This window comes from Pocillopora verrucosa, chromosome 1 (genome assembly GCF_036669915.1).
Source record: "Pocillopora verrucosa isolate sample1 chromosome 1, ASM3666991v2, whole genome shotgun sequence".
In the NCBI taxonomy this organism is placed as follows: Eukaryota; Metazoa; Cnidaria; class Anthozoa; order Scleractinia; family Pocilloporidae; genus Pocillopora; species Pocillopora verrucosa.
In genome coordinates, this window is record NC_089312.1 from 7,250,387 (window position 1) to 7,264,852 (window position 14,466).

At 36.7% G+C, this 14,466-nt stretch overlaps 1 protein-coding gene across 1 annotated transcript; it reads left to right on the forward strand.

The window, feature by feature from the left end:
• On the forward strand, positions 1-14,216 carry LOC131792363 (relaxin receptor 2-like). Its single transcript, XM_066165809.1, has 23 exons — positions 1-59; positions 1,310-1,381; positions 3,235-3,306; positions 3,906-3,977; positions 4,402-4,473; positions 5,623-5,694; positions 6,068-6,139; positions 6,768-6,839; positions 7,361-7,432; positions 7,607-7,678; positions 8,598-8,669; positions 8,929-9,648; positions 9,694-9,928; positions 10,202-10,286; positions 10,556-10,624; positions 10,730-10,789; positions 11,057-11,125; positions 11,225-11,284; positions 11,609-11,677; positions 11,768-11,827; positions 12,272-12,334; positions 13,467-13,527; positions 14,117-14,216. The coding sequence occupies exons 1-23, from the start codon at positions 1-3 to the stop codon at positions 14,214-14,216; spliced, it is 2,430 nt and encodes an 809-aa protein (XP_066021906.1).
• The last annotated feature ends 250 nt before the right edge of the window (positions 14,217-14,466 follow it).

The window sequence follows — 14,466 nt, forward strand, 5'->3', positions numbered from 1 at the left end:
ATGTACTGCAATCTCATCACCGAAGAAGAGGCCATAGGAGGTTGGACACTGTTTTCCAGGTATAAGTGTTGACCATGCGTTCATCTAGTTTTGAGGCAGTATTAGCAGCATTGGACGTAACTTGCGGATCGGTGATCGATGAACCGGTTTCAGAGGGAGAAACGTGAAAATCACCTGCATGTGAAGAGTGTGCAATATCGAACACTGCTGATCGATCAAATGTGCTGTAATCGTCTGAGGGGTATGTTGATTGTAGGCTTTTCCTATGCGAAGTCCGCGATCATTCATCTCCCCGTCTTCCTTGAAGTCTGCTTCCTTACAAACGTACAGATCAACATTGGAGTACGGTTTTGCTAGTTCCTGCTTGTATCTAGCAAGTGTGAAGTTATCTTGACTGCCTGCTATTTTGTCTACCACCTTCTGATCTGGGTATAATAGAACATAATTCTCTTCTACATGGAGAATTGATCGCAATCGGAGTGCTTCTCAACAGTATCCTTGCATAGTTTTACGGCTACCTCATCTTTCCTAACTTTTAAATCCTTTTTACTTCCCCTCTTTACAACCAGTTTGCAGTCTTCGTCTTCGCTCATGATGCCTACATTTATCACAACCCTATTGTCTACAGTCTTCTTTTATCGTGCAGCTTGCCAAAGCCTCCTCCTTCTTCGCTTTACTTGCAGTGTACCGCGATAATGACATTGTTGGTGAAGCCTTTTGTCCCTCTTCACCTCTTCTTTCATGCAATGATGTTAATGTTATTTTTGAGCCACATCTAAAACAAAACCTGTCGCCAGGATTGACCGTATAACCTCACGCCGCACAGACCGCTATGTTGGGAAGAGAGTAAATTCGCGGAAATTTTTTTTTTCTGACCAAAGCCTTCCACGGCTGGGCACAAATGTCACGTGACAAAACATTTTTCTCGATTTGTGAAATTTTTGGACTTAGGAAAGATTCTTGCATCGTAGACTATTTTCGACTTTCGTGAAATTTATTTGTGGATCTATGAATTAAAGCAGGATTTAAAATTGCTTTTCCGATTTGACAAACTTTTAAAAGTGATTTGTCTATGAGATATTGATTCTGAATATTTTTTAGGATTTGCACAATATTATTTTTTGGATTGTCCCTTTTCGGCTTCCGTAATTAACTGTTTATAATAGTTCGTTTCACGCCATATCAGTTTGAATGAAAACGCTAATTTTCTTTCTGTGGTACCTTAAAGTTGCCGTATCTTGTTCTTTAGATGTGATTATTTATTAAAATGATAATTAATCAAAATTCTTTAAAACACATTATTTTGTAGATATCTTCGTAAAAACAATATTAAGAAGTTGCGTGGTGATTTATTTACTCCATTAGAGAAGCTAAAGTTTCTGTAAGTCAGGAAGGTTACTTTTATATTGATCTACTTTAACTTGACAGGATTTTAACTTTTGCTTTAAATTTTTCCAAGTAAGCTTTTATTAAAATTTTTTTTATTTTTTTCCATATGTTCATATATATCAAATCCATTTTGAAATCCCTTTTTACCCTTGCATTCTGGTTGGCTCTCATCGGTGCGATTAATTCACGAACCGCACCATTTTTTACTCTAAATCGCATCTTTTTCCAGCTCATGGGAAATTTTATAAAAAAATAACTACCAATTCTATTTCAAGGCTTGATTCAAGAAACCAATAAAAATAGAAGAAAATTAAAGACAACTTTTGCAACTAAAAGCAAACACACCCAAAAAAGGGAAAATAACTGACTAAAAGTCTGGCTTCCAAAAAAAGATATGAAGTATGAACCGGAGCTCCATAGTAACGGCCTTCTCGAGGAGTTTGACGCAACATTTCGTAAGAAAGGCAGTAGGAGATTACGAGAATAACTTTCGTGTAATGATTAATGCTGTCGACGAATACCTAACAGGGAAAAAATACAAACGCTAAGTTATTCTTGAGAGAGGTTTTAAGAGTTAAAATCAAGTTCATGGGGCAAAAGCTCAACAACTCTGGCAACAAGAAAATGAAAGACAACTTTTGCACCTTTTTATAAACCAGCTCATTACTGGATCAATAGGATATTTTTTCAGAGTCAGAGTTGAAAAGCCTGTATTTGAGCGACTGAATTCTGTGATTCCAAAAAAGCTGTAATTAAGTGGCAATTGAAATTCGTTTCGTGCAGTTTTGGTTGAGATCGATGGCAGAAAGTTGGGATTGAATTGATTGACAGGTAAGTCGCGGTAGCACAAGAAAAAAAAGTGGTAGAGGGAGTGAAAGAATGAAAACACGCAACGAAGCAAAAAAAAAAATGGCTGGAACGAAGGTATTGAAGAGTACAAACCGAGGCCCTGAAAATAAAAATCGCGACGGTATAAGAAGTAGGCGGAAGATTACGAGTGTGATAGCCTTCGTGTACTGGTTACTGCAATTAAGCGATACCTAACCGAGAAAGTAAGCAAACGTTTGATGTGTCACAATTTTAGAAGTTCGAAGCAACTTCCTGGAGAAACACCCCGAACAAGCCGGCAGCAACGTGAAGGCAAGCAGCCGAGCAGCTGCTTAGTCTCTAAGGCACTCTTTGCCCTTAAGGACCATTACTCCTTCAAGACGTTTGAACAAATTTAAACGGAACCTGGAAACCCATTTATTTAGGACAGCTTTTTGCCAACTTCAATGGTTCCCATTTTTTTTTATATTACCGAGAGTTTTTGTTTTTAAGTTTTTAACTGTAGAGATGTAAAAAATGTTTCTTATGTACAAAGTAGGTTAAATATTTCTCTCTTTCATATTTTAAAACGCTTAGAGGCGTTCAATAACTGCTACATGAATTGTATATATTATTAATCACCAAGCCATAACACGAATTAAGCACGACTTTGAGGAAACAGAGTCAAATTTTGCATGTATATTATTAGCAAGTAAATTATTGATTTTTCGTATAATTTATAAATTCTCGTAAATTTTTGTAAGACATTGAATAACATTCACCCTATAGGCTAGTGCAATTTGTCTAGCCTTTGAAACATTTACTCGTGTTGATTTATCCCAAATTGCACTCGAAATCATGTGATAAGCTAATCCACTTATTTAGATCACTATTATATAATAAACATGTAAAGATTATTACAAGGAAACGGCACATAGAAAATGTAAATCCAAGAGAGGAATATGTCAAATTACTTAACAGCAACAGATCACCAGACGAAAGACTTTAAATTCAAATCCAGAAAAAATCTTCTTATAGGGACTTGGGTAACAACCAGATAGAGGAGCTACCACCAGGAGTCTTCAATAAAAACACCGAGTTGACTAAGCTGTAAGTAACACATTCATAGGTCCATATTCGAAACCATCGATTCTTATCTATTGTAATTGATAGTATGTAACACTACGCGTTTCGATACATTCCTAAGCAACTAACTTTTTAATTAGCTGAGTCTATCAGAGAATAATAACCTGCAACAGTATATTGAGAGAGAAACCTTTCCCTGCTAGGGTTATGCGTCAAACCTTAAGATGAGACAAAAAAATCAAATTAAACAAAAAACTATTTAACTCGTAAGACAGTGCTCGAGCTTATAGAGGGCGAAGTCAACCATGAGAAGGGATTGTTTGTGGATGGACAGAGGTAACAAAAGTAAATATACTCATTAAAGAATCCTTTCAGTTTCATTGTCGGTGCTCCTCGTTATGTAAATCCCATTTCTAACCCCCCTCCCCCCTCCCCCCTCCCCTTCCTCTGATTAACGTGTTTTATTTTAATGCGCGTAGCCATTATGCAACCTTTTGCAAATGTAGGGAAGAGTTCTTGGTTCTCGTAAGCTGGTTCCTTCTTAGACCAGTGCCTCAATCAAAGAGAACGGGATTTAAATACCTCCCCATTTAATGGTAAGACAAAGTTTTCAACACGCATAGGTTTTTAGAAGGTAACAAGATCAAGAAGTTCCCTGACGATTTGTTTTCCCAATCAGTCAAGCTGCAGTGGCTGTAAGTGAAAGTGGTCCTCTATATCAACTATTGACAAGTGGCACAACACACATTTTAATGCAGATAATGCATATTCCATTTTAATCAAGCAGATCCTTGAACCCTAAATATCTGCGTAGCATATAAACCGATTGCAAACGCCCACAATCAGTGACTGATTGAAAAGATGAATGACTTAATCTTAGGAGAGACAAGAAGCCATCAGGTGCTCCGAAGGCCAAGCCAAATGTGTTATGCAGTAAAATTTAAACAAGGGTGGTATTGAATTCGAATGAACTGAACTAGAACTACTTTCGAGTTCACAGAGTACTTGTTAATTCCTAAATTATAAGCTTTAGACAGGCAATCGGTTCAAATAATTTTATTTCAACTAATTCAAATTAGAGTAATTGTAGCACTTTTTTTAACTCTTCTGCTCATACAGGCAACTCAACAACAACAACCTGGAAAAGATACAGAAGGGTTTGTTTGACGGTTTAACAGCATTGACGCGCCTGTGAGTTTAGGAAAGGAAACTTTCAATACAAAAAAAAATAGTAGCTAAAATTATTTTTTAAAACAAGCGGAACCTCTGCAATGAAGGTGGAGAATTATGTGTTTTTGAGTAAGGAGGGAAAGCATGAAAACGTATCGCTAAAGATGGCCATACGCTATGGTGAAGGCTTCTTTCATAATGGCGGGCGTGATTCTGACTCATTTGAATTATGTAAATAAGCCATCCCGGCTCCACTTTTGATCAAAACTTCTATTGATAGTGAACTTGTGGCGAAGGTCAGAAAGGCTCATTTGCATTTATATGCATTGTTATTGGATGAATGAGCGAGTTAACGCGCAAGGTGGTTGTTCAAAACACTTAATCAATTAATAACAGCAGTGTTGCACAAACGAAACACCATATGAAAACGAGGTTGCCAGCTTCAAAATTATCGAAAGCTATCAAAAATCAACTTAAAAAAAAGGTCAAGATGTTGATCAGTATTATGTAATACTGATTTAAGTATTGGAAACACACCCAAATTATACGATGCGATTACAAATTTAACTAAATAAAAAGGATTGTCGCATCATTCCAACTTTTATTCAGATGGCTGCAAGACAACAGACTTGAAACGCCGCACAAACAAGTTTTCAAAGATTTGGCTGAATTGAACGACCTGTGGGTTTAGTCAATACAATACAATGTGTTTATAAAAGTGTTGGCTCTTTATCAATTTTCTGTTCCTTATATCAGAGATGATAAAAGAGGCCAAGTGACCATGTCACAATCAATTGCAACATGGCAATCCTGAGACGATTGTACATCATAAAAGGCAGGTTTACCGAAAGCTTATAGCGTCGAATTTCACTGGTCTCGGGTTCTGACCAGTGGGCGTTCCTCATTAGTATTGGGTTGCACTACTCTACATCATTTCCCTCCCATTAGTTGGTGTTACTTGAGTAAAGAGCATGAAAACTATCCACAGTAGCTTGGTGCACTTTCATCATAATTATAATGTTACAGCAACATAGCATGCTACAAGTGCCCGTGAAACGCAGCGAAAGAATTCAGAGTGTTTTCCCACTGTTTCACTTTTTGTGGGATTTACATTTCGGATGGCGTTATTTTTTTTTGAAAGACTATTGCATTTTACCTTGAAACTTTCAGGGATCTGTCTAGCAATGAAGTCGAGAATCTCCCTCAAGAAATCTTCAGCAATCTGGCAAATCTCAAAATACTGTAAGTCGACAAGAAAAACAAATAAAAGAAAATTAAAAGCACGACGAGAAAAGAAATTTTCTCTCTAAAATTTGTCGAGCGGCAAAAATTTCCGCGTTTCTGTCTGAATTTCAACGCACATACACAAAAATAGAGGTTTTGAACTTAAAATTGAGTTTTCATTAAATGTTATCACTCCAAATGTCCTTCGAATTGATCTAATTTAAACTGTTCATTAAAACGTGTCTCACTGAATGAATGCAAAACACGCATATTTATATATTACACAGATATGTAAGCATATCGTTATTTGGATCGTATCGGTTGCCATCATTATCTACAGGAAACCAGTTCTGCTTTGCAGTTAAAGGTAGTGTGTGTTTAACTGTTGCAGGCTTTTATCAAACAACCAACTAAGAGATTTACCGCCAACGGTATTTGCTAACCTAACCAAGCTAAAGACAATGTGAGTAGTGAAAAATGGTTTGAATGACTGAATAATTGTAAAGGAGGATTATCCTCTCTCGTTAATTAATAGTCGATTGATCGATTGATGGAATGATGAATTTTTGGGATAAAAAAAAAAAAAAAGAAAACGAAAACATTTGCAGCACATCTCAAAAGATACCCAATGTAAAGTACGAAGGTGTAGTTGTTTAGGGGGACTTTCTAAGAATTGCTTTTGAATTCGATAATTCTGGAGCTATTGAGGTCAAAGACAGATTCATTCAGTTGATTTAATAAATTGCCAAAATAAATCGAAGATTGCTCTCGTTTTACTTTATTCCCTATCTGATCAATCTAAAAACCTGTGCCACCCTATCAACCAATCGGGCACCAAACTAAAATCCAAACGTCACTTGATAACTCGCATTTTCCGGCGCGTGAGGCTTTGTGCTTGAATTGTTTGTACTTTTAATGTACACTGGTTCCTTAGCCTCCCTTTGCTTTGATTGGTTATTGTGATTACTCCGGCTCTTGCTTTTGGACAGTCACTCAAAAGGTACTCTAAGTACCGACCACTGATATAACATTCAACGTTTAAATTAAAAGAAAACTGGCCAAGAACATATCCGTGATTTGCAATTCAACAGAAAAATTGAAAAGAATGAGATAAAGGAGCTGCATCCTCAACAGTTTCGGGGACTGGTAAAGCTGTTTGACCTGTGAGTAGTTCGTTAACATTTATGTATTCCACAAGTTTTGAATCTAGGCATATATCAAAAGTAAAAATATATTATCGTGCAGGTAACATATTTTGGCCTGACTGCTGAATTTGTTCATTACTGCAAGCGGAATAATGTCTACTCCGATCCACCTTTTCATGTTTTTAAGACATCCTTTCATTTCCTGGAATTTCTGATTTTAAGTCATGCTGAGGGTCTATGTAGGACCTTTTTTCTTGATGCTAACGATACATCACGCGAGTGGCTTTTCAGTACCAAGTTTTTTTTTGTTATACATCCTTGGAAATTTTGCAATTCATGCCTGACGATACGCCTTAAAAGAAATCTCCTGATTCCCAGCCCATCAATTATCTTTCTTCAAAAATTTCTCGTAATAATATTGCAAAACGTTAGTGAGCATTCTCATGATCCCTTTGATTCCTATGAAAACGATTACAAATGCCCCGTTCTTTAATCCATTATGTCCAACATTCATTTCATTTGTTTCCTTTCTTCACTAGCTATCTATCGGGGAACAAACTCAGATACTTCCCACAAGGAATTTTTAAAGGCTTAAAAGAGCTCTTGATTATGTAAGTAGACTATGAAATTCTTCAAGTGAGTAATAAGCTTTGAAATAACCTATAACGATCATGACATTTGAATGCTTTTAATTTCACCTTTAAATGATTATTTACACATTAATGTCGAAATATTTTACCTTCCCTGTTACTCTATATGATTAAGTTTCACTTTCTTTTTGTTAGAGAAATTGTTGAAAACGAAATGACTCATGTCTCCATCGACAACTTCAAAGAAATTAAACAGTTAAAAATTCTGTGAGTGTTACAATTAATCAAGTGATGACCAAGTTGTGAAACGGACCTTGTTACCTTGAGGTGTAATATTTCACAATTGAAACATTATGAAAACACTTCAAATCGATGCTTTTATTGTAAAAGCATCTTACGTTATCTGGAACTCACCGGAAATGCTTTCCTGACAGCAGATTGATTATTTGCTGAGTGATAGTAAGTTTGTAAAGAAACTTTAGTGCTGCGTCGGCGCAGGGCATTTCAAGATATTTGGTGTCATTCTACATCGAAACTCTGATTGCTTGAGAGCGTACAGTCAATATACAAAAGCGTGTGAAGTTGACATGATAACCAATATATCCATCAGGTATTGGGTTATCATGTGGAGTTCAAAGTCTGACTAGTTTCCAAGCCCCTCGTCAGTGTAACGTCCTGAAACTTTTGCAAAGTCAGAGAGAAATGTCTTCTTTCCCAGAGTTTTTTAAAAATGTACATTAAAACAGAAAATGATTTCGCTTTTCCCATGATATCATGGGCTGCAAAACCCTGTGTCTGCTTTAAATGCCTCAGCCTCCGGCTTCGGCAGATAACTCAGACTTCAGCATTATGATAATATCATGACCAATCTTATCCAATGTTTAATTATTATCAAGTGAGTTGGTGATGTAAATTGGCCACCCTGAATAGCCTCAAAAGCGGACGCCTGAGCATTAGCCCTTCGTACAAGAATAGAGGAATTGTAAGTTGTAGGTGGTTTAGAAACAGGAAAAAACGCTTCGCGATTAGAGGGAACCTGATCACGAAATAAACACGAATAAATTAGTTAAATGAAGGACTTCGTCGACATTGTGGGATTAAGAGAGCCTATTTGAAAGATTATTTTTTGCTGCGGAGTTTTGCTGCTTTTGATCATTACATTTTAATCTCCTAATTTAATTTCCAGGTATATGCAGTATAACAAGATGAGGGAGATTCCATATGGTTTTTTCGATATGTTGAAGGATATACAACGAGTGTAAGATTTAGATAAAATTCATTCGCAAATTATTAGTTTTTGAGCAAAGCCATACATTTTGAATAGAAAACATTTTGGGGAAATTAAAGTTTTTGCAAAAAGAGTTGAAGACTTGGATTCTTAAAAAAAATATTTTGTATAAGTCAATAGATAACTCCAGCCATCAGTTACTGATATATTCTTAAAAGCAAGTTCTTGTCGACAAGGTCTGTGAAGTTTTAATGAAATAACTTCAGTGGATGATATTTTACAATTGTAGGAGTCTCGACACAAATCTGATGTGTTGTCATATGCACAAGGAGGACGCTGACTGTGCTTTCACGTACAACGACGACTTTGCCAACTGCGAGAGCATGTTTAAGAATTCTGCCCCGAGGAAGAGTATCTGGGTGATAGGAGTATTTTCTCTGGTTGGTGCAGTGTTTGTTGTCACTTGGCGAGTGATCTTTAAAGAAAAGAACGTGGTTCAGTCCATCATGTTGCTCCACTTAGCAGTGTCCGATGGTTTGATGGGTATTTACCTGATCTCTCTTGGCACTAAAGATCTGTTGTGGAGAGGAGAGTATTACTTTCATGACTTCCAGTGGAGGTCTGGTTTGTCTTGTCAAATAATTGGAGCGATCTCCCTTCTGTCAAGTGAGGTTTCGGTTATGATGATGACACTGATATCTGCTGATCGGCTTAAAAATATTGTGTTTCCTTACCGAGGTGCTTCTCTGAAACCAAAGGCAACACATATCCTGTGCATCATCATATGGGCAATTGGCTTCCTTATGGCCTTTTTACCTATGTTTGGTATTCAGTATTTTGAAGACCCATTCAGGTACCATAGTTACTATGGTAGAAGCGTGGTATGTCTGCCCTTGCAGCTTACTTCTGATAAGCCAGCAGGTTGGGAGTATTCTGTTGCTATCTTTCTCGCTTTGAATTTTGCTTTTTTCTTGTTCATCATGGGTGCTTATCTCATGATACTAGTCAAGTCTTACTTGTCTAGCCGGCGACTGGCCCGTCAGGGAACTGAAAGAGAGATCCAGGCCAGAAGAGAAAACTTTAGGAGGGAAACGGCCCTTGCAAGGCGGGTGTTCTTCATCATCCTGAGTGATTGTGTGTGCTGGATGCCGGTGATAGTGATTGGTATGAGGACCATCATCGAGAAGTCGTACAAAGCGCAAGGAGACCTCGCTGTCTGGATTGCTGTATTTGCCCTTCCGATCAACTCGGCCTTGAATCCTATCCTGTACACCTTGTCAACAGAACAGGTAAGTTATGCGCTTTTAATCCATTATAAGTAGTCAAGATAATAAAATCCGTAAGTAGACTTATAATGGCTAGGTACAGGAAGGGTAATGGTTTTCAGCCGACTATAGGCAGTGTATAATATTGCTCAAGACTGCTTTGTTCACTTGCAATGGACACTGACAATGTTTCAAAAGCATTGGACAACAGAAATTCGTTAGTTTCTGTTTTGTCATCGGAGCTTAGCTCAAGGCAGCTAGCGAAATCTCGATCACTTTTGGCTATTTTGTATCCAGGTCAGAGGCATTCTGAAGAACAAAATGGAAAAAGTCTGGAACTACTTGAAGACCGTTTTCACCTGCTGTGGTTGGGATCAGGAAGGTGCGATATAATTATCAGCTCCTGATCAGAAATAAACCGAAAAACGATGTAAACTAACAGATTGCTGCAAATACAGTTTATTGATCTGTTGATTTATTCATTCAGTCACTCAGTCATAAATCAATTCACTCATGCATGCATAGAGACATTCATTTAATCATGTATTTACTCGTTCGCTCCTTCGTTCTTTTATTGGTCTGTTCATTTGTGGTACGAACTAAATATTTCTCGGCTCGATCATTGACTTTTCTTCGTCGTTTTCTTTAAAGGCCAAGGAGATGGGGAACAACCGAACCAACAGGGAATAGAAGACAATGGACAAAATGGTGGCGAGGGAGGTAAATCCTAACTCCTATTTCTGGAAATATCGTGAAAACTGTAAATGGGGGAAAAAAGGCAATCTGTGACTAAATATATATTCGTTATTTCCTCTTTATTCTAAGGAGAAGGTGGGTGTGAACTAATCGAACTGGTTCATGTTGGTGTGCATCATCCCTTACTAGGTGAGCTGCAGTTTTCTAATCCAATGTAATTCTTGTCTGGAAGAAAAATACCGTGTTGAAGTGTTTATTGCTAATCTGTTTGTTTTGAATGGTATCCCTGGTGATGTTATTGTGTCCTCTGCTACCGGAGGGATCTGTGACTGCTTGTTACTTTCACATACGCAGATAGGGTTTATTATTATCTTTACAATCATTCAACCTTCTTTGTTCATCACGTTAATCTCAAATTCTTCATAAACCTCTTTTCATTTTTTTTTTTTTTTAAAGGCCAAGGAGAGGGAGAGCAAGTGAACCAGCACAGAATGGAGGACAATGAAGAACATGGCGGCGAGGGAGGTAAAAACCTTTTAGGTGTCACTTAACATATCATAAACATTTGAACTGAGAGCACAGGGTTAGTCTATGTACATTTTTTTTCTACTCTCATTTTTCAAGGAGAAATTGAGGGCGAAGAAATTGAACTGGCAAGTGTTGGTATGCATCATCCACAACAGGGTAAGGCTACAGTTTCTATTTGAATGTCAAGTTTTTAATGCTATTCTGTTAGTTTATATTGTACCTCTGGTGATTGTGTCCTCTGTAACTGAAGGATCTTTGACTTTAGGATATTTTCATACACGCAAATAAAGTTTATTATCATCATTTTTATAACCCAACCTTTCTCGTCTATTACGTTTTAATTGTTCAAATGTTCAATTCAAATGTTTATGAAAAAATTGTAGATCTCGTTCTGCGTTTGTTACAAAAAATCCCTTCGTTCTATCTCTTATTTGTTTCCTGACTCGTTCACGATTTTTTTCCTTTGGTTTCTTTGAAAAGGCCAAGGAGATGGAGAACAACTGAACCAACAGGGCATGGAAGACATTGAACAACATGGCGGCTTAGGAGGTAAGACATTTTTTCCTTATAGTCAATGACAACACAGTGGCAATGTGACAACAACAGTGACTATATGTTTTATTTACTATTTTTTTCAAGGGGAAGTCAGGGGTGTAGTTATCGAACTTGCTCATGTTGATGTGCGTCATCCACAACAAGGTAGGCTAAAGTTTCTTCTCTGATGTCATCTTTATATAAATAAAAGATCTGTTAGTTTATATTGCCAAGACTCAACAATATGTTGTATTAATGGTACTTTTTATTTTGTTCTCTACTTCTGGAGGGATCTGTGACAGATGGATATTTTCATTCCCACAAATCAATAAAGTTAATTTACATCATTATAGTTATCCAACCTTATCATTACGTTAGTTTTTAATTCTATGGATCTCGTGTTCTAACACAGTTTTATTAGGTTTAAAAGTTTTGAAACGTTTCTTTGTTTTTTTGTCTCCAGTCATTATCTGAAATAAAGAAAAACAAAATAGACTGACTTGATTCTGAAACAATCACCAATACTAAGATACATAGAAAATAAGGTACAACATTGTTGATTAGTTCGAAATACAAAAGAATGACAGTATTTACCTTTCTTGTTTCAAGGAGGACTTGATGAAGCCGAAAGAATCGAACCCGCACCAACTGGGTATGCTGATTCAAATCAAGGTAACTTGTCTTACCTTTATTAAAAATCTATAGCTTATCAATTGGTCGCTATTCTTTGTTTGTTTGACAACTCATCCAGTGTTACTGTATTAGAAATGGACAAACCTTCTAAGGACTGTTAAGTTCTCCTGCGTATCGATCAGTTCAGAATCTCATTACCTCCCTCAAGCATTGCCAAGCTCTGAATGAAGTAACTTTAAATTTCTCAGCTGGCTTTCCTACCACTACTACTGGTGGTAAAATCAAAGAATTTCAATTATCCTCAAACAGAACTAAGAGATGAAATTTCTTATGCAAATGAGCGAAATTTGGCCGTAATAAATTGAGATTTTGCATAACAGGTTGCGGCCAAAATGAACGGCAATAAGTATGAAAACATCAAGTTAAGTATAGATTCAAGTAATTCTTATTTGCGAGCTTTAAAATTCTTAAGCAATTTTTCAAGTAAACGTCGAACAAAAAATAAAAAAACAAACGAACAAACAAAACAAAAACATTTAAGAAATCCTTAAGTTTGACATCCATCGATTATGTGTCGTATCACAAGTGTTTAATGCCTTGCCAAAGGCAATTTCACGACCACGAAAGCAGCGTATTTCGGGTTTTTTTACCCGTTTTTAATTTGGCTTTGGGTTTGTTTCGAGAAGAGCAATGTTCTGTTGCAAATTTTGATGAGCCTCGACAGAAAAGAGGAAGTCATCAAATATGCCCGATGCCAATTTTTTTTGGCAAAAAAATGTTTTTCCATGTAATAATTACTTCGACTTTATTATTCTATCCTCTTCGTTTCGCCTACGTCTTGGAAAAATTTTTAAATTTTTTGGCTTTTTTAAAACTTTTTTCCTTTATTTGCTGTTTCATCAAATGAAACAATTTTGTTTTGCAAATTTATTAGGAATACCTCAGTAAAAAAAACAGCAACAACAAAAAACCAACAAAACAAAACAAAAGCAGCTGATTGGTTTTATTTCTCCAGTATTACCTCACGGATTAACCTAGAGTTCTCTATTTATTTGTGTCTTTCTTACATTTAGAGTGTCGTTAACCAGTTTCATCAAGTTAAGCAGTTGCTACAGCGCTTTTAGTACCTAATCAAATATGTAATTTTTTTACTTTTTTCTATTAATGTTAGGAAAACGGAACAAGAGTTTGAAAAAAGGGGACGGTAAATTCAGGCATTCCACCGAAAAGAAGTAAGTGGTGAGCAGCGGGATATACACAAGTTCAAATTCCTAGAGAGATAGAAACTGTCCTTATAACAAAGTTAACGGACGTTGTCACTGACGGACTAACCGCTGAATTATTTGAATTACTGGTTTATTTCCAAAGTAGCTAGCTTCTCAACCTACTGGCTAAAAGGTTGAAAGAGTAACTGTCGCTAGCGGACTTACCTCACTGACTAACTGACTCACTAACATCCTTACTCACTGATTAACCAGCTGACGGACTGACTGACTGAATTTCTGACAAAAATGACTGAGCAGCTGATAAACCAACTGACTGACTACTTGACCGACTGACTGAACGAATGCTGATCAATCGCCAGAACAACTGATTGACTGTTTCACTGACTGGCTAACTGTGTGCCCAGCTGAGCGGCCATTCGACAGATTGTTTGATAGTTTGTTTCACTGACTGATTGACTGATTTATTACATGATAGAACGGGAAATCTTAAATAAATAATTGTTTCACAAGATAATAGCGATTGAGCGTTTCTTTTCTTTTTCCTTGTCTCTCTTTTGTTTTGTTTTTTTTTTTGTTTCGTTTTGTTTTTTTGCAGAAAAAGGCGAAAATCAAGATTTTCAATGCGTCGAAAGTCACCTTCGGCTACCGAGGCTGTCCATGAAGAACACACTTTTGAAGAGGACACAAAACTGTAGGCAGTTTAACTCGAGGAAACTACTATAAATTCTAAGCAATTTAACAAGAAGAAGTGGTAATTAGAGATCGATAACCTCGTCATTGTTTTTTATTAAGCGTATAAGATACTTCAGATAGAAACAGCTACTTTGCTAATTTTGTGTCTATTTAGATGTAAAGGAGGACTTAGTCAGTTATACTGAACCAATTGGTGTGCTTTGCCTAGTTAAATTAAATTTCACTCGATCTTTGGTTGTCTTAAAAAAATCC